We start from the raw sequence: 23,700 nt of genomic DNA, 5'->3' as shown, positions 1-23,700 counted from the left end.
AACGTATATGTGGTTTTATGTACCAAAAACAGTCATAATTCATTGTTACACGACCATTTCCAACATCTTTTTATTTTTAAACTGCCTTTCTGCACTCACCACCATTGTTACTGTGCCTTTACTGATAGATGTAAATGAGCTTTGTTCTGATTGGCTGTCCCATATTGTGGTTGATTAAAAAAGCGATCCGGGCTGAAACACCCCTTATAACTTCAGTGCAATTCTGTGAATCCCATTGAGAATTATATGCCATCATTGATTAAACCCTATGCAAAAAAGGCCCGAAGTAAAACAATAATAAACTTTATTATTTCTGCATTGCAATATAATACTTTTTTATGATGATCTGTAATACTTTCACTTCCATATAATACTGTTGTATTACTATTTTATAGTAGTCTGTAATACTTTTGTTGTGTTTAGTGTAAGATTCTTACAGAAATTCCTGTAATATTCTATTCACATTCAAACTTCCATTAAAACCTTATTCTAAGAACCTTTCTTATAAGAGCATGGCCAGTGTGCGCAGTGTTAAGTCTGTCCATCAGTGTCAGCACCTAGCACAGCTTTTATCTGAACTACAGTGCCAATTGTAGCATATAATCTCTGCATATAATCTTGAGGAGATGCACCATCCAGGCCCAGCAGGTACAGAACAAGGATGACACATGTTAAAGGGGAATTCCACAGTTTTTTTCTGCATAATTAAATCTTCAAGATGTAAACAAGATCAGTCAGAGTTGTTTGATGTGAAATGTGCAGTTCTAAAAAAAACATCACAAATCAGATTTTACAGTGGTGGTGATAGAAACCAGATATCTGAAGTGTCTAAATGCAACCTCACACAAAGCTATTATAAAAAAAAGTTTTCTGAGTATGTTTTTTGTTGCCTGAGACATTGTTTTACGATGCATCATGACCCCTCATTCCTATCAGCACCACTGTAAAAAAAACCAAGCTGGTAAATTTCTCAACAGTGACCCGTTTCACATCAAACCACTCTAACTGACTTTGTTTACAGCTCAATGATTGAATTATGCAGAAATTTTGAGAAACCAGTGGAATTTCCCTTTAGGGATAAGTAGGCTTTAGATGTTGGAACATTGCTGTGAGGATTTGATTGCATTCAGCCACAAGAGCATTAGTAAGGTCAAGTACTGATGTTGGATGATTAGTTCTGGATCACTTCAACTCATCAGAGAATGCAGTTCTACTGTTCCCTAGCCAAATACTGTGGGGCTTTATACTCCTCTAGCTGATGCTTGCCACTGGGCATGGTGACCTTAGGTTTATGTGTGGCTGCTCCAGATTGACCCATTCTGTTGGCAAAGCTTTTCTATGAAGACCATACAAGATTTGCATGCATAACTGAAACAGACAGAAAAAAACATTAAAGGGCCAATATCCTGCATTTTTCTTGCATTTCATTTTTTTCTTTTGAGGTGCACATATAAGATTTATGTGATTTTTAAGTACCAAAAACAATCATAATTCAATTTTCCATTTTTACCCCTCATAATTAACGAGGCTGTGTGCCTTAAAGGCTGATATATTCAAATGACCACTGTTCTGATTAGCTGCCCTGTATTACATCTCATTTAAAAAGAAGTCCAAGCAGAAACGTCTCTTATAACTTCTGCGTGTGTGGGCGGGGCTAAACTGCTGTAGTCCAAATAGTGGGACATATGTAAACTTGTAGTTTTTTTGTGACATCACAGAAACAATGCATTCCAAACAGGCTGTTTTTGCACCTTATGGAGTGGAAATATTGTGTTTTGAAACTTTAAGAGTTTTCGTAGATGTCATGAAAGTGTGGAAAATTCCACAATATGGGCCCTTTAAATGTGAAACTGTGTCACAATTATAGGGGCGTTTTGCTGTAAAGTTATATTGTAAGACCTTGCAAAAGCTATGTTTGTGCAGCATTACGAAAGATATACATATTTTTAATGAGAATATGCACTTCCTCCATTGGTTCACTACTATAGTGAGCCCAGCGGGTGACACAGAACCATAAATGACTGATGATCTGTTTTTCCTGGTTCAGGTTTAGGTGAAGGCAATCATCTGAATACAAAAACACAGCACTCATTTCCTGCAGTATAGCTGTCTGCAGTCTGGAGGAAACAGTAAAACATCTGACAATCTTTATTTTTTTATTTTTTGACCAGCCTTATCTCCACTCTTATCTCTACACTAGATATATTAAGGTGCAAATTGATGTGCCATAAAGGTTTTAATGGCACTATTTTGACCACAAGTTCTGGAAAATATTCTAAATGCACTCTTATAATAACAAATGTATTGTATATCTGCCCCTTTCTTTCCCTTTTTGATTCTGGGTTACTTTCCTATTCAGCTGGATGTAATCACTCTTAAGTTAATACTGGAGTAATACAGGCTAGAAGATCCAAAAGAATTCACATTAATAACTCCAAACGTTAGTATTACAGCGTTACAACATGTAATTACATATGTGCTCTGAAAAAATACACCCATTCTCAGCCATGTCTCTGAATCGTGAGCAGCAGCGCAGCGCTGCGATTGGCTGACGTGAGTGTCCGTCTCACGTTTGTGGTTTGTAAGCTGCTCTCTGATTGGCTGAAGACGCTGCATAGGATTGTTCCAAAGACCTAATTGGTGGGAAATGTAGGTTAGTGGCCCGATAGTCACACGAAAAGAAGAAAAGTAGGTCAGAGACTGATTCCGTTTATGTCACAGTTCCTCACCCACCAGCCGCCCAACCAGCACCAAATAAGTGTGATGCCGTTTTATCTCTCCGGTAAGTGTCCTCGGCTTTATGTCTGAATATTTATGAGTGATGTGTGCTGTAATGTAGGCTGTAGTCGATGGACGTTGTGTGTGATTTTGCCCTTCATGTTATAGTTATTGATTTTAGGAGAGGAGGGGCGTTAGTGACATTTCCCTGGCAAAAGATGTCTCTGAAGTTAGCTTCTTATTCACAATTCTCCGTTCCACCTTAAACAGTGCAGCGGTTCCGTTCAGACGTCTTTAGGCGCCTGAGTGTAACCGCTGCACTGTTTAAGGTGGAACGGGAGAATTCGAAAAAGACGCTGGCGAATACGAAGCCAACTTCAGCCTCGTTGGCAGACGGTCCTTGTTGGCCACACTGGCGAGCCAGTTTTATGGTCATTTCATAGGTGTATTACTCGGCAGGTGCGCTTTCAGGCGCCCAAAAAACCGAAAGTAGGTTTTCCACATCAACGGAAGAGGTCGAGGTGACATCGAGCCGGTTGAAGTCGCCCGTACTTGCCTCCAGACTGCTGAGCACACCGTGACTAATGTGTTTCTGTGGGTTGGTCCTCACGTAGCCAGTTGTAGATATGCATTCCTAGAAAAGCGCGTGAACTGCGTTTAATTCATTTTCTCGTCCTGTCAGCTCGTATGTCCACCGTGTCCAGTTAAGGTACACGCTGTTCCCGAAGCCGGGCTGCTCCACATGGCTTTAGTGCACATGGTTGGGGAGGGGGGGTTGTTTGACAAAGGGGGAGTAGAGTAGAGTAGGGCTGAAAGATTAATCGCTTTTAAATCGGTATCGCAGGTGGAGTGAGTGCAGGTTCCAGAACGCACTCTGCAATGTTTATTATGGATCATAAATATATATATATATATATATATATATATATATATATATATATATATATATATACATGCATACATACATTGTTGTCTAAGCAAGTTTTAAATTGGGAAATGTTACCTAATAACACAGCTTGTCAGCTGCCTGTAGATGAGTTAACTTAGACCAATAAGAAGCAACAAAACACCCATGTTCTGCATATGTGACATCACAACTGACTGGACGCACTCAGCGTTCAAGCTTCTTGTCAGAAAAAGTGATATTTTGGTCTTCTAGACTAAGAAACAGGCCTGGAAGTTAATTTATAGAAAATAATTGCATTTAAATTGCAGTCACAGTATTGGTCAGAAAAATTGCAATTAAATATTTTCTCCAAATCGTTCAGCCCTAAAAGAGTGCGCCGTCTGTCTGTTCTGAATGTCCTAAGTTGCTTGTCTCTCTGCTTGCCCGCTGTGGTCAGAATGAGAAACAGTTCAAGTTTAAATCGCAGTGACGTTCTGTCAGCTCTAAGAACAGCTGCACGTTGTATTGTTTATAGCTGTTGCGGTACTGATGTTGAGAAAGGCTTTGATATGCAAATAAGCCCCTCAGCAAACCTCAGTATTTATTTGTGTGCTGTGGTCACCATGTCACCATGACTCTTTCTGTGAGTGTTTTTGATTAAGGTATTTAAATAAATACTAGGAATGCACTGATATGAGAATTCAGGGCTGAGGTCTGATATTTTTATGTACATGTTTACCAATGTTGATACATAAAGAATTATAAAATGTAGAAATCAGGACTAAATCTACCCAGATGTGCATTATGGACTGTAGAATGGACTTTAGAATATATTACATTTATTCATGGTTAAGAACTAAATTTAGTATGGTGAGGAACAATGTCAGAGAACTGAAATTTGGTATATTTGTGCATTTGATGAGTATCTAACAGTACCTGTTATAACTTTTTTTAAATTAGATGTCATTTTCATACTTACAATCAAATTGGATTAGTTTTTTGTTAAAAATCAGTAGTCCCATGTGACCAAAACATTAGATGTAATATCATAAATGAAAAAAGTCACTTTGTTTAGCCCCATGGTTTGATTTGTTTGTACAATTTCTTTATATTTTTGCTCAGGCTAGCTCCGAGAAAATATGGACCAAAGGAAGCTTAACACATAATATACAATTGCAATATGTATTGTCTCATTCATATAGTACTACCCACACATTGCATCACAAAACTAAAAGTTGTTGATATTGTGAATATGAAGTAATACCTAATACATAAATTTGCCGTTATAATCACCCCTTTAATTTGCCTGTGGAATTTTGCTTTTCTGCCTGTATTTTCGTTCTTCTCCTGCTCATGCTCTCCCAGTGTAGAGAGGATGGAGATAAGGGTCTACCAGTAAATGGTTGAGAGACTTTTTCAAGTCCATCCACAGTTTCACGATTCGGAAAGTGGTTAATATGGACGCGCAATGTGACTAAATCAACAAGCTGGTCAAAAAGCTTTTTTTTTCAATAGGTGGCAACATCTGCCTGGAAAATCTCGGAGATGTGTATCCAGATGGGACTAAAATGATCAGGATTAAAAACAGTAGATAATTTCGACTTGTAATTTTTCTCAGGGGAAGAGGGAGAAAAACACAGACATGGCCAAACCAGATAGAAATAAAATCACAGAGTAGCACCTGTAATAGAGGAAATTATCCCAGGACCCTATATAAATGTAATCCAGTCCAAATTAGGTTTATGTTAATCAGTTTTTTTTTCAGGCATTTGTGTATCCGGATGTGTTTTTACACATTGTATCCTGTATTAAGCTCATCATGTGAGTTATTCAGTATAGTTTATAGGGTGGGAACAGTACTTCATTGACACAGTGAGAGTTGTGTCCTGCTTGTTATGATTCGTCCGTCCTTCACTTTCCATTCTTCGTGCACACCTTAAGCATGAGGCCTGCAGAGATACAGTGCTGTACCAAAGGGGTCCACTGCCAAGATGGTTTTTTCTGGGCCATTAAGTGAAATGAATGTGGAAGTAAACATAGTCATTCGGAGTGGTTTGATGTGAACTGCTCCATTCTAGAGAAACTTACCAAGTCAGAATTGTTTATGGCGGTGGTGATAGGAATCAGAACCTCTTTTTAAAATAGTGCCCAGAGAACTCAGTTATTTGTGTTTTCCCACTGTTTTACCATTATCAGCATTACATATAAAAACTCAGAATTCGTGTAGGTTCACTGGTCGTTTTGGGTAGTAAATAAAAAGGCTATATTTGTGTTGTAGACATCGTGAGCTCCTGATTCCTATCATCACCACTGTAAATAAGTCTAAGTTTCTCTACAAAGAGCCATTTCACATCAAACCGCTCTGAATGACTGTTTACATCTCAGAGATAGAATGATGCAGAAATTGTGAAAAAAGTCAGGGGAACAAATTTCAAGAGGAATGAACAAACTTGACCTGTTGACATTTTACTGAATTGTTGTCTGCATGGATGCTGGCATATACATATGAATTCCATTTGCTCCAGACTGTTATACAGCACATAGACAAGTGGTCTACAAAAGCCGTGCCAAGGCTTCAGACTGTATTTTCCATGCACAATATAATTCTCAAATTGGCAAATTTAGAATGACCTAGTTCAAGCTTTCTTTCTCCTGCTTACTTTCTTTTTATTTCTCATGCAATTCAACACATGAAGGTAGCCAAAGCTTTCAACTAGTGTAAAGTTAGGCATATATAGGTTAATATAGGATGCCGTATAGTGAAGACGAAGAAAAGTTTAACTTAAAGTTCATGAGAACAGTTAAATGGTGATCTGCTGTGCCATGGTTCAATAAGAGTACCATGGACAAGGTGTACCCTTGTCGAAATGTCACTTCCTATGGCTTTTGCTTCGTGTTTTAAGTTAGCGGAGTCTGACTGGTCAGTGGAAAATTCCCTTTAAACGGAAGGGGCTCCACGGCAATTTGGTTAGTGCTTTGAGAGAATGGTGCTTTCTCCTAGTTATCTGAACGTGGCCTAGATTGCATGCTTTTACAGAAAGTTTCCTGGCAACCGGAGGGCTTCGCTGATTAAACTGACCTGTGTGTCTGTCTTCCCACTGTGGAGCTGAGTGTGGCTGAGGGAGTCAGGGCCCCAGTAGCATGCTGGTCTGGAAACAAACACTGCAAAGTCCGAACTGAGTGAATGGTGTAAAATCAGTCATTTAAAATGAGGAACGTCCGGTTGACCTTGTGTCACAAGCAACGAGAGAAACAGTGCTTAGACCCGGTTTGTCAGGTTTGATTTCAGTGTGATTGGCACACGAACAGCCTACGTTAACCTGGAAAGAAGTGTATGTACTACTGATAAAGGAGCAGTATACTTGTAGACCCACCAGTGGAAACACCCAGTAAATTAAAAGACGGCACAATACCACTTTTTTTCTGATGCAAGTACTGAAATTTTGGTTGTTAATTGAAAAATGCTTGTCTTTAAAATGAACTGTTTTTAACTGAAGCACTTCACTGAAGATGGCCATCTTAAAAGTACCAAGTTTAAAAACTCTGGTAACCTAAATGAAGAAATACATAGCCAACAGCATGACTGATAAAAAACCACAGCCTTTAGTTAAACTCTTTCACAAAAAAATCTGTGAAATTTCAGGCTAGATTTGTTACAAAATCAGATCAGATACATTCTGTTTTTTTCCCTCCCAACAGCTGATCCAGCGGTGTAGTGTCCATGCTAGGCTAAAGGCTAACTCTTGTCTGAAACGTCGCTCACTCACTGGACATTCAGCTAAACGGCATCACATACTGATTATGACAAAACTCAAACCTTAGGTAGAATTTCAACTGGTAAACTGGATAAACTGGTATACTGCCCACATCTAGGGAGGGGCTTAAAAGTGCATTTATTCAGTAGTGTAAATTGTTCTCTGATGTCTACATAGAAGGAATGTGACTTTGGATGGGGTGAAAAATGCCTAGATGCAGTTTAGCACACCTGAACGAAACAAGCTGTTTTCCCTTTTTTGGGGGCGCATGAATAATTTGATGATCTCTGCTCTGATTTGCTGACTCCATTCTATGGCACCTTTAAACTGGCCCTTATTGTGTGGCAGCTGGTTTTTTTTATCTTGTATTGTGACTAAGAAAATCACCATAAACAGTTGAGAAATCTGACCATAGTTGAGCTCTCCTGGTCATAGATGCTGTGAAATATCAGTCCAGATTCCCATGTGATACGCGTTACATGTCATTCGAGGCCAAGGGTCCTCAAGAATCCTACTGTGAATGCTTTCCATGTGACGTCGGTGTTCAGCATAAAACGCAGACAGGCGTCTGCATGGTTCAGAGTCCATCATTTAGCCTTCTGTCTTCTGAGATGTGCCGGACAATGCTGCTTGGTAGTAGCAGGGGGCACATATATAATGTAACAACCAAAATAAATCTGAAATGTTTTTTATTGTAAAAATAGTAAAAAACAACAAAACACAAAACTGTACAACAGCAGTGCTTTATAACATGACAAAAATGGCGCTAAGTTTTATTTCATGTCGTATTTTCTGCAAGGCTGAAATTGGCTTCTTGTTCAGCAGCTATTTGTTGGATTTTCCATTCCACCTTAAACGTAGCAGCCGTTACATACTGGCACCTGTGTGTCCCGTACACTCGTGCCTCCGACTGTCAGACACTGCCGGAAATTGGAAAATATTACAGTTATTCATGCTTCAGTACCAGCTGGTCCAGGGCTTGTTTCACACACAAGGTTTTGACCATGGCCTTCTCTGACCCGGCTGGTCCAGTCAGGTGGCTTCTCAGACGGTATGAGAGGAAGCGCAGTAATCACTCTGGTGTCTGCGTTAGGCAAAGGCTAGTCCAAAAAGACCCGCCATTCCTTTATGTCCCCTGCCTCAAAAACAAAGTGTACTTCAAATGCAACATTCTAGACAGCAGGAGGCGACTGAGGGGCTGAAACACCGCTGGCTCAGTCTCTCGGCTAGAGATGCTAAGATTACAGTATTTGCGCTGTTTCTACGTTGCAATATCTTCATGTATTTGTGACATGACAAGAATTTCAGTCATACCAGATGAACCTGTGTACCACCCACTACTACTGCCTGGATAGTATAATGTATTAGTATGGCATGGATAAAATACTTGTAGCATGATTCTGTTTCCACATATTGCAGTTGTGGTATGTCTTGCAAATAAGACACTTGTTGGATTGAGCACCATGGTTCACCAAACCACCTAGAGAATCGCACAGAAATGTTAACTGGAACGTAATGAGAAAAGTGATTGTTCCCATCGGCTGTGTGTGCTGTTTACTGCAGACACGTTAAACAGTTTGAGCTGCAGATAAACAGTAAAAATGTCAGCTGTGTGGAACTGTTCCAAAGTTTCAGTGAGGGGAATTAGACAAGTGCTTTATAACACTTTACAACACATTCTAAATAAGTTTTAAGAGAGGCTGCAACGCCCAAGAGCTTCTCCACTATATGTTTGGTACCACCTGAAAACACACTCAATATGCAGAATACAGCAAAACAACTAAAGCCGAAAGGAAAGTCCCTGCTAGCGCGGCGACACTATCTGTAGCCACAGGTTTTGAAATGATGAAAACAATCACAAACCGCAGAGCCAAAGGGCAAAGTATAACTAAAAATAATGGAATTAAATGATTTGTTTTTTTATGTAATGTCATCTCAGTTTAGCCTCACTGAAAGGACTAATTCTGTCTTTATCATTATCTTGTAGTTTTTCTATGTTTTACTTTCGTAAAACATAAGCATAAATGAAAAGATAAATAAAAAGCACTGGTTTCGGTTTTCAGGCGGATATGTTTTGAATTTTGGTTTCAGCCAAGATTTTTCATTCAGTGCATTAGGTGTGGCCTAAATACATAATTTTTCACGATACAGAATACATATCACGATATTTAAACACACTGACCCAACGCACCAGGACTGCCATCCAAAACTCACAATGGGCACAATGGTGTTCACTGTTCCACACATTGGACTGCATTAGACATGATTAATTCTGCTCTCTTTGTAATTAAACATGTAGTTGGTCAGTGTTTTTAAGTATGGGCGATGCTCATAAAAACATATGGTTTATAATGATAATGATAAAATATCATTATATGGCCTGCCTCTATGGTGTATCACTATTTTTTTAGGCTAGATTTTTTTCAGGATTTGATTGGATTCAGTCTTTTTTCTTTCCTGTGTCTCATCCAGCATTTTCTCTTGAAGTTGTCCTGATACTGATGTCTGAAATTGTGCCATCCCTATTGGTCAAGATGCACACAGTACATTGTAAAACACATAACTGATTGGTTTGAGGGATCTTTTGCATTGTAGCCATCTGAAGTATCAGTATTGCAAAGGCAAATATGGCATTAATGATTAGTAAACAATATGTTGTGCAGCCCTGCTGGACAGGAGTTTACAAAGGAGTTAGTAACTGGCCTCATGCGCTAGTGGAGGTGTGCACAGCCTTCTCTGTCCATACCGTTGCTGCTATGGAAAAACTGCCACCACACCCATGGGAAAATGATGAAAATGAATGAAAACAAGCTACAAATATTCGTTGTGGTTTGTTAGTGCCATTGTGAGGTTCTGCCAGTTTCTTTTGCAGTGATTCAGTGAAAGAAAAATGTGTTCAAGCTGTCACTTTGCAGTGAGCTGGATAACTAAAGCCAACAGCCGACACTGTCCAACCGGGATGGCCCTGACCTCTTATTGGACTTGACTTTGGGCTTATGTGACTATTTGATTTATCTGGCTAACTGAGAAATCCTGCCTTGTGCAACACCTCCTGAATGACCTGCTTGTGTGTTTGTAGAAATATTGTGAATATTATTACTCCCATAAGTGTAAGTGGCTGTAAATAAGATCACAATAATATAAAAATATTACCACTCATATCCCTCACTCTGTCTAATCCCAGCAGGTTCATGCTGGACATGTGTTGAAAACATCTGTCTGAATGAATTTGTGTGGTGAGTATGCTAAGCATGTTACAGTGTCTGTAGGCACAATTGTCTTTGTGTTGTAGTAGTACATTAACAGCCCCCCAGGCAAGATAAGTCTGGTTAGATACCTGCTGAATTGTGATTGGGAATTGTGCTAATACATATAATACTAAAAAAGTACTAAAAATTACAAAAGTACTTTTTTAATATAGCAGCTGGATCTGGTGCTGTCTGTTCTGCTGAAAGATGCTGATTTGCTTACAACAATGTTATAGACTTTCTCCTGGCTGTTTTCATGTGTAACCAGAGGGATCATTTTGTGTGACAGTGACTCTCTTTTGTGTGCTCAGATGATCTAATGGCAGACCAAAGGATGGACATCTCCTCCACGATGAATGAGTTCATGTCCCCCAGCTCCACGGACCTCATCAGCAGCTCTGTGGGCACGCCGGGCTTGGACTACACTCGCAAGAGAAAGGGCAGCGCTACGGAGTACCAGTGAGTACACAAGCACTCCTCCTCCTCCTCCTCCTCCTCCTCACACCTACTGCTCAGTGATGATGCACCAGTGTGGTTGGTGGATGTACACGTCACAGGTTTTGAGAATTGGTGCTGTTTTTTATAACACCATCTTATTTTGTTGTTGTTTTTCCAGGATTGATGGATTTTCATTTGAGTGAGTATTTTTCTTTTATTCCATAAATAAATGTAAATTCCATAAATTGAATGTGCAGTTGAACTTGTTTTATATGAGTCAGGACCGGTGAGTTTTGAAGTCTTCCATCCCTATTTTATCCCGAAGTCTCATTAATCTCTACATTTTAAATATCCACAGTGATAGTATGGACACAGACAAGGATAAACAACTTGGAAGGTAAGCCCTAAAAAAATTACACTTAATTTTACATTCATTTTGTAGCATACATTTTTTTTGTTTTGACTCACAAACCCATTTCTTCAATTCCAGAGATGAACAGCAGGGCCGGATAAAAAATGCAAGGTAATGCTACAGTACAAAACATATGTATAATGAGAGAGCATATGTATGATGAATTATGCTTTTTGGGCAATAATGTTTCACTTTTCTTGTCCTACATGAATAGCTTGATTAGGGATGCACAATCTGAATTGGCCAAGATTTTTTTTGTGTTTATTTGAATAAGCAAACTTATTTTCTTTGCTATCCAAAAACAAACAACAAAAAAAAATTATCATAATATTAACTTTAGAGAATACAAAAAAACGCCCGTGTCATTGAAAACTGAATATTCCTCAGCTCTTAAAAATAAGACATTAAGGTAGTATGTAAACATTTATAAGGTCTCTAAGTTTACCCTTCCCTTCCTAGTCCATATGTTGAAAAAACAGCCCATTTTGTATTCATGAGCTCATTTACATTTATCTGTATGCTCAGTCTATACAGCAGTTTAGCCCCACCAATTCACCCTGAAGTTACCAGGAGTCTTTCAGCCACAACTGTTTTTTGCAGGACAGCCAAACAGAAGAGATCATTTATCATTTATCTATATCAGTCTTAAAGGCACAGTAACAAAAACAGCCTGTGTAATTCTAAAGAGTAAAGACAGATTGGAAGTGTAAACATGAATTCTGAATGCTGTTGGTACATAAACCCTCACAAACGTCCTACACCATGCTTCTGACCAAGCTCCTACGAAATCGCTTCAGATTGTGAAAATTGGTCAAAGGGGCCAAATTGAGGTTAAACCCAGGCTAAACAGTGTGTAGTGTGCATATGGGATAAAAAAGAAAAAACTGCAAATTGGAGGAAAGTGGAGGGCTTATTTGCAAAAAAAACAAAAAACATTTTAATTAATGCGTATATTGTGTGTGCTGCCATGCTGTCTTCTCCACTGCAGGGAAGCCCACAGTCAGATTGAGAAGAGGCGCAGAGACAAGATGAACAGTTTTATAGATGAATTGGCTTCGTTAGTCCCCACGTGCAACGCCATGTCTCGCAAGCTTGACAAGCTGACGGTGCTACGCATGGCTGTGCAGCATATGAAGACGTTACGAGGTAAATATCTCTTTTTACTGATATGTAGCCAAACGTTTCTTTTATGATTTTGTAACTTATGTTAAAGTTTGAGGATTTCTCTCTCTCTCTCTCTTTACAGGTGCTACCAACCCATACACAGAAGCAAACTATAAACCAGCATTCTTATCAGATGATGAACTGAAGCACTTAATATTGAGGGTAGGTTTGGGGCTGTGCTTACTCTTCTTTTATGATAGTTTAATTCTGAGTGAAACTGAGCAGCTAGTGTAACCCTCCTTCTGTTTGCTGTCCTCAGGCTGCTGATGGCTTCCTTTTTGTTGTTGGATGTGATCGGGGCAAGATTCTCTTCGTCTCTGAGTCCGTTTATAAAATTCTAAATTACACCCAGGTACATTTTTGAATGACTTATACTTTCATGTCAGGTATTTTTGTTTTTTATCAGCTTGCACAGCTGTAAGATAACAGTCTTTTACTTTCACTTTTTCTCTGTTTTTTCTTAGAATGACCTCATTGGTCAAAGTCTGTTTGACTATCTGCATCCGAAGGACATCGCCAAAGTGAAGGAGCAGCTGTCGTCATCAGACACAGCGCCACGGGAACGACTCATCGATGCCAAAAGTACAGTAACTCATAATAAGCTGTATTCAACCACTCATAATAAAGCACCGAGATTAATCTGACAGTGTTAGGGAATGTTCAGTGTTTAGGATGTCAGCCTTGGACAGTGCAGGAACTCAGCCAAGTCTAGGAAGAAAGCCAACAATTTATTTTGTTAGTACATGGAAAGTTCAATAATGGTAAATAATGTGCTGTCTGTCTCCTTTTCCTTTTCTTTTTCTTCTCCTACACATTTTTTCTTTCTCACTTCTTTTATACATTGCTTTGTTTCTTTCATGCTTTTGTACAATTTTTTTTTCTTTCTTCTTTTCTCTCTCTCTGTCTCGCTCTTTCTCTCTGTCTGGTCTGCAGCTGGTCTGCCGGTGAAGACCGATATCACTCCTGGACCTTCCAGACTCTGCTCAGGAGCTCGTCGCTCGTTCTTCTGCCGAATGAAGTGTAACCGGCCTTCCGTCAAAATGGAGGACAAAGACTTCCCCTCCACCTGCTCCAAAAAGAAAGGTAGCTCAAGCCTTCTTTATCAGACTTTCATCTAAACAATGCTTTTTTCCGCTTTATGTGATCAATCAAATATAAATTTTAAAAAAGAGCTTAAGTTGTTTTTCCCTCAAGCCAGTAAAACTGTCGTCTTGACTGAGCAGTCGACCTGAAAAATCATTGCAGATTTTTTAGCTAAAAATTGTGTAAAACTGCAGTCTTACTAGACCAGATGTGATCAAGTCTGGGGGCCACTTTTAAACTTGGTGATGGATTGAAGCAACAACTGCTGCTAACAAGGATACGCTCCCTACAACACCTGCCCACAGATTCCTCTAGTATCTTTTATCGTCTGGAGTACAATTCGTTGGTTAATGAAACTTCACCTTGCAAGAGTTGAGCTCTGCCTTGTGAAGCGTTGGATTGGTTTAGAAATTTCACACTAAGGTTGTTCTTGCTCTAAAAAGTCTACATTCCCACCCACATTTAGCCTAAAATTTCTCTCAGTTGTCCCCAGACGTGGTTATTAGGAGATCACACCTGGTCCTGCAAGGCTAGTAAACCTGAACAGTGCCTGCAGTGAAACGTTTCTCAACTTTAAAAGACAGTGGGTTGTTTTAGCATGGACAGCCAGTCCATTACTGTCTCAGAAAACAGATGTTTTGGTCAGATCAGGGTTTTTAATCCAGCCCTTTTACCCCAGGTGAGCCAGGTGATTAGGGGCTGTAGAAAGCTGGTTAGATTAGATTTATTGTCACATTACAATTTGGCTTAAACGCTATAGGATTATAAAATATAAATATGAATACAGATTTTTCTGTTGCTATTACTACTACGATTATAATGAAATGAACAATAATAATAGTAATAATAATAATAATAATAATAATGATAACAGTATGATCAAAATCAACTGTTTATAACATCCTTAAATAAAGTCACTTTACTGAACACTATTCAATTACAGACTCTTAATTACAGTTATAGTGGATAATTGTAGTACAGTCTACATACTTCTGTAGTTAGTAATGGTGGTTAATTATAATAGTGGGTTTATAGTAATTAGTACCTGGCTCAGGTATGTAAGAGTACAATAAAAATGTGGACTGGCTTGAGTTCTCCAAGTACTGGACTAAAAAACCCTGGCTTAGATTGTCGCATGCTTGGCTAGCAGTATGTTTTTAACATTGTTCTAACCTTATTTGCACTTTATTCTAACAGCGGACCGCAAGAGCTTCTGCACCATCCACAGCACGGGTTACCTGAAGAGCTGGCCGCCCACCAAGATGGGCCTGGATGAGGACAATGAGCCTGACAACGAAGGCTGCAATCTGAGCTGCCTGGTGGCCATCGGCCGCCTGCACCCCCACATTGTCCCCCAGCCCATGAACGGAGACATCCGCGTCAAACCCACCGAGTACGTCTCCCGCCACGCCATCGACGGCAAGTTCGTCTTTGTAGACCAAAGGTGAGAACTGGACACAGTGTCTGTGTCACCGCCACAGCGTCCCCAGATGGAGACTCACTGTCTGTCAAAAGTTTGGAGACACCTATGTTATCAGAAAAGGTTTTTAAGCTTGTTTTTCCTTTGGCAATTTGTAATAATCTCAGCATATTCAAAACTAATAATATTTTAAATGTAACATAACGTGCCCGAACCTTTTGAGAGGCAGTTATATTGATTTTGATTGAGCTTACGTCAACTGTTTTATGTTTGTTAATATTGTAGTTCCAACTGGGCTCCAAACCTTTTCAGGAACAGAAATGAAAACCAGAAATTAACTGTTTTCTTGTGAGGAACAAAAATGCAATGAAAAATGTAGTCATCCTTAACTGTTACAAACAAAAATGTTAAAGGGGAATTCAGTGGTTGAGGTGTAAACAAAGTCATTCAGAGTGGTTTGATGTGAAATGGTTACCAAGTCAGATTTCTCTACAGTGGTGCTGATAGGAACCAGGTGTCACAGTGACTACAACACAAATATAACCATTTCATTTACTATCCAAAACCACCAGTGAACCTACGCGTGTCTTCTGAGTTTTGATATGTAATGTTGAAAATGGTAAAATAGTGGTAGCTCTGAAGAAATACATTTTCTTTGGGAACTGTGACATAAAACACCTCTCTGCCAGGAATGGATTTAGATAAATACATTTTTAGGCTGGAGGTGCTTCAGAAAACTGGTTCCTGTCACTATAGATGTGAATAATATCTAAACAGTTTTTGATTAGCATTCATTAAGTTTCTTTAGAATAGAGCATTTCATAACAAACCACTGAATTACTTATTTACATCACAACAATCTAATTATGCAGAAATGTTAAGAGTTCAGTGAAATTTGCCCTGTAATTTGAAATCCACTGACATTTATGTCTTACCTTCAGGGTCCTGAATTGTATTGGATCAACATCACATCTCACATTTATATGTGATATTTTTATTCTAAAAATCAAAAATAATAATAATTAAAAAAAAAAAGCAAATGCCCAGTTGAATAGCCATCCAGACCTACTATTGTACTATAATAGGCCTACACACAGCTAGTAAAATGAACAGGATTATCTGTTTTTCTGGTTTTGTTCTAGGAATGTTATGTTTGGGTTGTAAGAACGTTAAAATATTGATTCCGCTTAGAGTGAGACAATTTTATATTTTACATTTTCCTAAACAAAAAAAGAAAAAAAGGACGAGGTTGTTTTTATGATACAGATACAGGCCTTATACTGCACTGGATTAGGTCAGGTCATGAATGTAGTACACACCTAATTGGGGTGGGAAGTGGGGGAGGGTAAAGGGTGTCGTTGCAATAATACAAATAGATTAATACAAAACCACATAAGATCAAAATCAATAAAAAATGTTCATCATAAAAAAATCAACATCAGACTTTTGAGAAAAGTCCATGATGTGCTCTGATTTGATTGATTTTATGCACTAATGAATGAAAACTTAAGTACAACAACATATAACAAAATGTCTAGATTACAGATTAGAGTCTGAAATTGAATATGTATGTAATGAACATAAGACCCTTTGAAATACTTGGACTTCAATAGGAAGGTCTTCAGTTTGGCTTAAAGTGACTTACAGTTTGAGAATTTTAAAAGCCCCTCGTTATTTGTGTCAAAACACCTTGTCAAGAAAAATCATTCTCTCAGACATTTACGCCGATCCACTTCAGGCAGGCCTTTTAAATGTCTAATGCTTTCAAACAGTTCGTCACTTTAAAAGTGTCTCAGATCGCTGGCTCGCTGCAGGTCTAATGTGTTAATCCTGGATGATGTTTTTTATTGGATTTTTAATGGATCCAGACTGCTAGATTGCCCTGCTCCATGAAGACATTGATTTGTATAGGCATTAAGTAATTAACGTATATATGAACGTAGCCGCATGACATTGCTTGTTTCCTTTTAGGGCGACAGCCATTCTAGCGTATTTACCGCAAGAGCTCCTGGGAACGTCGTTCTATGAGTATTTCCATCAGGAGGACATTGGCCATCTCGCTGATTGCCACAGACAAGGTAAGCATTTTATCCAGTCGATTTAATTATTTATCTCTCCTCATCCTTTGTGTCTGGCAGTCTGACAGGAGTTCAGCTGTTTCTTCTGGTGGATAAGAATGAAAGGAAGGCAGTTAGGAAAGTAACTTTTGTGTTGTTCCCAGTTCTACAGACGAGAGAAAAGATCAACACAAACTGTTACAAGTTTAAGATTAAGGACGGTTCCTTCATCACTCTGCGAAGCCGCTGGTTCAGCTTCATGAACCCCTGGACCAAAGAAGTGGAATACATCGTCTCCACCAACACAGTCGTCTCGTAAGGCCTGTCTCCTAACTTCCTCTTTACTTTAGACAGATGTGGTCAATATGGTGAAATGATATTGTTATCAATTATTAAATTACATCACAATAAACTTTTCTGTCCTGGATACTAACTAGATTTCCATCCATGTATTTTATGAATATTTTGGCTTATTGACTTAAAAAAAAAGTTAAAAATCACTGCATTTCACATAAAACTTTATAAGCTGGCTTTAATTGGATGTATTCTTTCATGGTAAAAATGAATAAATTGCAATACATTGCGATGGAAATGCATTTGCAGCACAAACAGTGTAAACTGTGAATCAACTAAACATGACAGGAAACAGCAGATTCCAGTGGACTGATAAAGATTAAAATCATAACGGTGATATTAGACAGTAAACAGACAGAAGATACCCACCACTGATCTTTACTGAGCCACTGCTTATGCGTTTTAGTGCTCTTACAATGTAAAGTACAATGCAGAACAAACTCACATAATTCTTTTGCAACATTTTAATTATTTGCTTGAATTTAGTTAGTGTCAGCACATAATGAAACCTGACCAACTGCAGCTTTCAGTAACAAGAAATGTATATTCTATATAGCAGCATAGAGGACAATTCAATATTTTTACTCTAAACTCTTTGAATTCTGTATTTAAATGAGTTAATGATATGTCGACATTGTATTTTGTCTACACGACCACCACTACCTCAGCATAGGTAGGTTCACTAATGGTGGATGTTTGATCGCTGCTCCCGTGCTGTTAAGCTACTATTTTTTATAGATAGAGCAGAAACAACAGAAAATGCGATGTGACATTTTTCACATAGTGCTCTTTATTACACGTACAGATCTTCCCCACACAGCAGCAGCTTGAATTGTTTCCAGTCTCCTTACTCATGTGGTTTTCTGTGCTGTTTCAGAGGCAGCGTGCTGGATGGAGCCGATCCCAGTTACCAGTCTGCCTCGTCCCCTCAGAGCATGGACAGCGTCCTCACATCAGGAGATGGTCAGTCAATTTACCACAAGTTTACTTACTGTATATGTCTGAATTATAACAGCAGGGTGGCGACTATAAAAGCTAAGTTGGACTCATTTACTTTATCGACTTCAGGAATTTGTCATGGTGTACTTGTTGCATACATAAACAGACAGAATACAAAAAGTGCACAAATGGGCTCCCGAGTGCCGCAACCGTCTAAGCATTGGCCTTGTCATCAGGAGATCTCTCTTGTGATGCTACAGCCATTGATGACCAGCGGTCCAAAAGAGCACAATTGGTCACACTCTCTGGGTCTCTGCTGTCTTCCCCCATCACACAACGCAATGCTAGTCAGCGCAGGCGTCTGTTAGCTGATGTAACAGAACTGGCGGTGGGTGCTTTTTTTCGCGTTCAGCTGTCCAATGACGTTGCGTTACAGGCAGTTTGAAAAGATGCAGTGGCGCTTCATAGGTCTCTGAGGAAGCCTGTGCTAGCTTTCGCCCTCCTAGCGGTGGTGGTGTCGGTGTGATTAGTGGAGTCTTAAGTAGTGGGTGGATTTGAATGAGTCCAAATTGGGGAGAAAACAGGGAAAAATAAAAAATTGAAGTGTGTGTGTGTTTGTGTGTGTAAGTGTGTGTGTGTGTGTGTGTATATATATATATATATATATATATATATATATATATATATATATATATATATATATATATATATATATATATATACACACAAATAAATAGACACAAAATATGCATATGAACAGTATAAACTGTTGTTTGCTAAGGGTGTAACAGTTCCAATCTGTAGTGAAAAATCTAATTTGAACCCAGTACGCCCCTCTGTCTCTTCTGAGGGTGTGTGCCAGATTGCTCTGTAGTGTCAAAACACTATTTTAAAACACAAAATATCAAAAATTGAACTGAATGTTGACCTTAGTATTGAAAAATGCTTGGAACCTGAAAATACATGCATCTTTACTCCTCTTGTGTACACGTATGTAAACTGCACACATGGTGCAAACAGTGCAAACATTAACATATTGGGATACCACTGTATCAAACCAACTCTGTTTTTTGTGTAATATCGCACCCCTAGTATTTACAGTAATAGTTCAGGTGGGATAAAACTGTACAGGTGCAGTTGTGCACAATGGGATGTGACAGATGTGCTCTGCAAGATGTGCAAAATGTACAGTCCTAAAACCGAATCTTGTGGGTTGGTCATTTTTCACAGATGCTGTAAGAGGGCACTGGGCATTTCTCATCTAAACTCATGAGTCATTCCATGCTATTTATATTGGATGTGGGTGGGATTATAAAATGCTGTGAAAAGGGCAAAATAGTAAATGATGGAGGTGGGGAGCATGCAGAGATGTTTTGGCTGCTGTGGTCCGGTGTGGTTCAGAGATTTGAGTAAATGTGTAAATGTATGTGTTGGTGTGTTTGACAGGAGGAGGGAGGCGGCCTCTTCAGACTGTCCCGGGCATACCAGGAGGAACGCGAGCCGGAGCAGGGAAGATCGGCCGGATGATCGCTGAGGAGATGATGGAGAGGTGAGCTCCGTCCTCACTGACTGCACCAAATTTCATTTAACAGCTCTAAAAAGCTTGAAAAGTTATGAAATTTAAAAATGAGATTTTCTGGCCTCGAGAGGTTTTGGAAAATAAAATCACTCCATGGACTTTTTTGTTTACTTATCTAAACACATCAGAATCACTGAACTAATCTAGATCACAACTACAAGTAACCAGTAAGTATTTCTTATTGAGAAATGTGAACCTTTATTAAAGAGCTTTTGTGATTTCAACCTGAAAAAAAGAAGTAAAAAAAACCCAAACCACACACGAACCACAAACCACACACATGACTACTGGAACATCTTAAATTGGCCCTTGCTGAAATGAAAAATGCAACCATTGCTACCATCTTTGGTAAACATACCTACTGGCCTCCTACAGTGGTGCCACGATAGTCCCTAGAACTAAAACTAGCACTTCATATGTTATTTGTCATGTTATGTAATATTCCATAGTGTAAAATTATATCCCTCAACCAATGAAGCTGAGGGATATAATTTTACACTATGGAATATTACACAACATGACAAATAACATATGAAGTGCTAGTTTTAGGCCAGACTGTCCCTTTTAAGTAACAAGATCAGCTAAAAAAGCTGAGTAAATGTGCCTTAAAAAATAGCTGCCTATTAGATAAAATGTATCTCTTTTGTATCTCAAAGTTTGTGGAAAAATTCAAATCTATTTTAATTCAAATCTCTCTCGTCTACAGGATTCGAGGCTCCTCCCCCTCCAGCTGTGGTTCCAGCCCCCTCAACATCACCAGCACTCCCCCTCCTGACACCTGCTCTCCAGGGGGCAAGAAAGTGAGAAGAATACAAATTCTCTCTCGCCTGTTCTGAGCTTGTTATGTAATCTATTCGAACTGTTTTCTGAGCAGTGTTAAGCAGTAAACTTGGTAAAGTCTTTTAGCAGCTCTTCTTTTTTAATTTGTCTCATCAAGTAAACCACGGGTGCGCAATCCTGGTCCTGGAGATCTACCACCCTGCACAGCGTAGTTCCACCTTTGATCAAACACACCTGATCCAATTAACGAAGGCCTTCAGGAGCATCTGGATATGAGAGCCAGGTGTGTTGGATCTGAAACTCTCCAGGGTGGTAGATCTCCAGGACCAGGATTGAGCACCCATAAAGTAAACTAAGGAACGATCAGACAAAACACACGTCTGCTGATTGAGGCAGTGAGGAGATCCTGACACACTTTTGCTTTGTAGATTCAAAATGGAGGCACCCCAGACCTGCCCTCCACTGGAATCGTGCCTGGTCCGGACTCGATAGGATACCCGTACTCCAACAACTCCATAATGAGTGAGTGTCATTTTTACTGTAAGCTTTAAACTTGGCCTTTGCATCGGAAATATGAGTTAAGGAATCGATACTGGAGTGTTCTGTTTCCTCAGTGCCAATGTTCTAGTTCACAAATAGCTGAAAAAAAAATTATTACATTGTTTTTGTTAGGAAACAAAGCATATTCAGGAAAAAATGTGGAATAATTTTTGTGCATGCATAAACACTAAACCCCACCTCTGATAGTGCGTTGTCACGCTCATATCTAAATCTCAGAAATAGCATTGAAACCATTGAAAATCTTTTGCACCAAAATTAAAAATGCGTACCATTCACCACCTTGATGCAGGCACCAATAGAAATGGTCCAGAATTATTGATAATGAGATTTTGTTACATTAACTAAAGGTTAAGAATATTTGTGTCCTTCTATAAAGTTACCATTTCAGAGAAGGTTTTGTTACGACTGCAGCATTACAACACTTTGTAATTACAAATTAAATACAGGAGCATTTTTTTTAATCAATAACAATCTTCTGTAGGCGATAACTCCCATCTGAGCATCGACATCATGGACGAGCCTGGCTCCAGCAGTCCCAGCAACGACGAGGCGGCCATGGCCGTCATTATGAGCCTCCTGGAGGCCGACGCTGGCCTGGGGGGACCTGTGGACTTCAGTGACCTGCCTTGGCCCTTGTGAGAATGGCACAGCAGTGGACTGACCCTGATCCAGCTATACCTGGATCTAAACTCTGGCCCAAACTCGAACCCCTACAGCCTCTCTGCGTGTGGCCATTTGAACAGGAATTATGCTTCAGCTCCTGTGCAGTGGAGTGCAGAGAAACAGCACCACTGCTGTCTAAATATAGGACCTCCCACTCGAAACACAGACACCAAGCTATCCTCTTCTTATGGAGTTTTATCCATCACCCACATCTCTCTGTATATACTGTACTGTATCATCACTATGATACCCATCCTCATACAAAAAGATTATATATATAACACCTTTTTGTGGTTTTATGTTTTTACACTACAAACGGTATAAATGTTAAATATTCTATATGCAGATTGTAACAGATGCTGTAATTCTATCATGTAAGAATACTTTATGCAAAAATATATAAGGTAAAAGTGTATTGTAACAGCAGTGGATATTTTTAAAATAAAAAAAAGTTTCTCCTGTCTTCGTGTTATATAACCATACACTGAATCTGTTATGCAGTGCAGTAGTCTGCTTTTTGTTGCATGAAACCATTTTGGATATTGACTTTTATGAGATTATTATCAGGGCTACTCACTGTTGCTCTGCAGTGAGTCACTGTGTGACGCAAGTGGCGTGTTCATGCCATTTCTTCTGCTTCTGCTGTACTGCTTTCCTCAGCTCTCCATTGGTCCAAATGCTGTGATATTTTTGTTCGATGTTGCCATCCAGTGGCAGAATCTTGAAAGAAATAATTAATTCACTGCAGCAGGAGACAGAAGTATTGCTTTGGAAAATGAGAGGCAGAGACGGTGACCTACAATGGCTTCCTATGAACTAGAAAGCTTTATCAGCCATGTTCATTTTATATATATATATATAGCTGCTGTCAGAATAAAACCTTATATCTCCATTACATCTCCATAATTTGAGAATGCCTGTTACCCTTTATACTGTGCAAATTCATGAAGAATGGATCAAAAGAAACGACCCAGAATGACCTGGAAAAACATTGGGTTCCATTGACTTGCACTAAAAGTAGAGTAGGTTTTTCCTTCTCCTGTAAAATTAATATTTTGGAGATACGAGGTTTTCTTCTGACAACATCGAGATATATATATATATATATATATATATATATATATATATTATATATATATTATATACCTGCTGTCAGAAGAAAACCTCGTATTTCCATTTTTGTGGTTTTTCAGTTTTTGATATAATTTGAAAATACCTGTTGTTCTTTACATTGTGTGTACATTTCATGATGAATGGACCAAAAGAAACGGCCCAAAATGACTTGGAAAGACGTCTGGTTCCATTGAGTTACATTAAAAGTAAAATAGTAACTTTATAGGAAAATGAAAAAAAAACCTATTTTGGAGATACAAGGTTTTCTTTCGACAACAGCTATATACATTATATATATATATATATATATGAAATATAAATATATATATATATATATATATATATATATATATTTCATACACAGTATTGTGCAAGAGTGCACCTTTCATTTGTTCCTGTCACAATTGCCATTACATTATACATTTTTGGGATGATGAGGAAAAAAACCAAAAACCTCAGAAAACATGTAACAGAAAATTACACAGAAGCCCCAATAACTACATATCAATTTTATCTGTAAATAGTGTGTT

At 38.8% G+C, this 23,700-nt stretch overlaps 1 protein-coding gene across 3 annotated transcripts; it reads left to right on the top strand.

The window, feature by feature from the left end:
- The first annotated feature begins 2,648 nt into the window (after positions 1-2,648).
- On the top strand, positions 2,649-22,518 carry arntl1a (aryl hydrocarbon receptor nuclear translocator-like 1a). 3 transcript variants are annotated; one of them, XM_036568235.1, is made up of 19 exons: positions 2,649-2,782; positions 10,547-10,595; positions 10,919-11,066; positions 11,224-11,244; positions 11,404-11,442; positions 11,536-11,568; positions 12,446-12,603; positions 12,704-12,783; positions 12,881-12,973; positions 13,086-13,203; positions 13,555-13,704; positions 14,902-15,148; positions 17,096-17,202; positions 17,346-17,496; positions 18,413-18,498; positions 19,921-20,023; positions 20,760-20,853; positions 21,262-21,355; positions 21,876-22,518. In XM_036568235.1, the coding sequence occupies exons 2-19, from the start codon at positions 10,583-10,585 to the stop codon at positions 22,031-22,033; spliced, it is 1,893 nt and encodes a 630-aa protein (XP_036424128.1). In that variant the 5' UTR covers positions 2,649-2,782; positions 10,547-10,582; the 3' UTR covers positions 22,034-22,518. The 3 variants fall into 3 exon arrangements, with proteins under 3 accessions (XP_036424128.1, XP_036424127.1, XP_036424126.1); XM_036568234.1 differs by having other exon boundaries at positions 10,544-10,595; XM_036568233.1 differs by lacking the exon at positions 10,547-10,595 and having other exon boundaries at positions 10,934-11,066.
- Positions 22,519-23,700: the final 1,182 nt, after the last annotated feature.

This window comes from Colossoma macropomum, unplaced genomic scaffold, assembly GCF_904425465.1.
Source record: "Colossoma macropomum unplaced genomic scaffold, Colossoma_macropomum, whole genome shotgun sequence".
Lineage (NCBI taxonomy): Eukaryota > Metazoa > Chordata > Actinopteri > Characiformes > Serrasalmidae > Colossoma > Colossoma macropomum.
Note: the sequence above shows the minus strand (reverse complement) of the source record. Positions and strands in the feature narration are given on the sequence as shown.

What these genes read in the sequence shown, in the direction of transcription:
- arntl1a (XM_036568233.1), top strand. Translation starts at nt 2,713, where the DNA reads ATGTCACAGTTCCTCACCCACCAGCCGCCCAACCAGCACCAAATAAGT. An exon ending in GATGCCGTTTTATCTCTCCG is followed by an intron (nt 2,783 to 10,933) that starts GTAAGTGTCCTC and finishes ATCTAATGGCAG; the next exon opens with ACCAAAGGATGGACATCTCC. An exon ending in ACGACTCATCGATGCCAAAA is followed by an intron (nt 13,204 to 13,554) that starts GTACAGTAACTC and finishes TCTGGTCTGCAG; the next exon opens with CTGGTCTGCCGGTGAAGACC.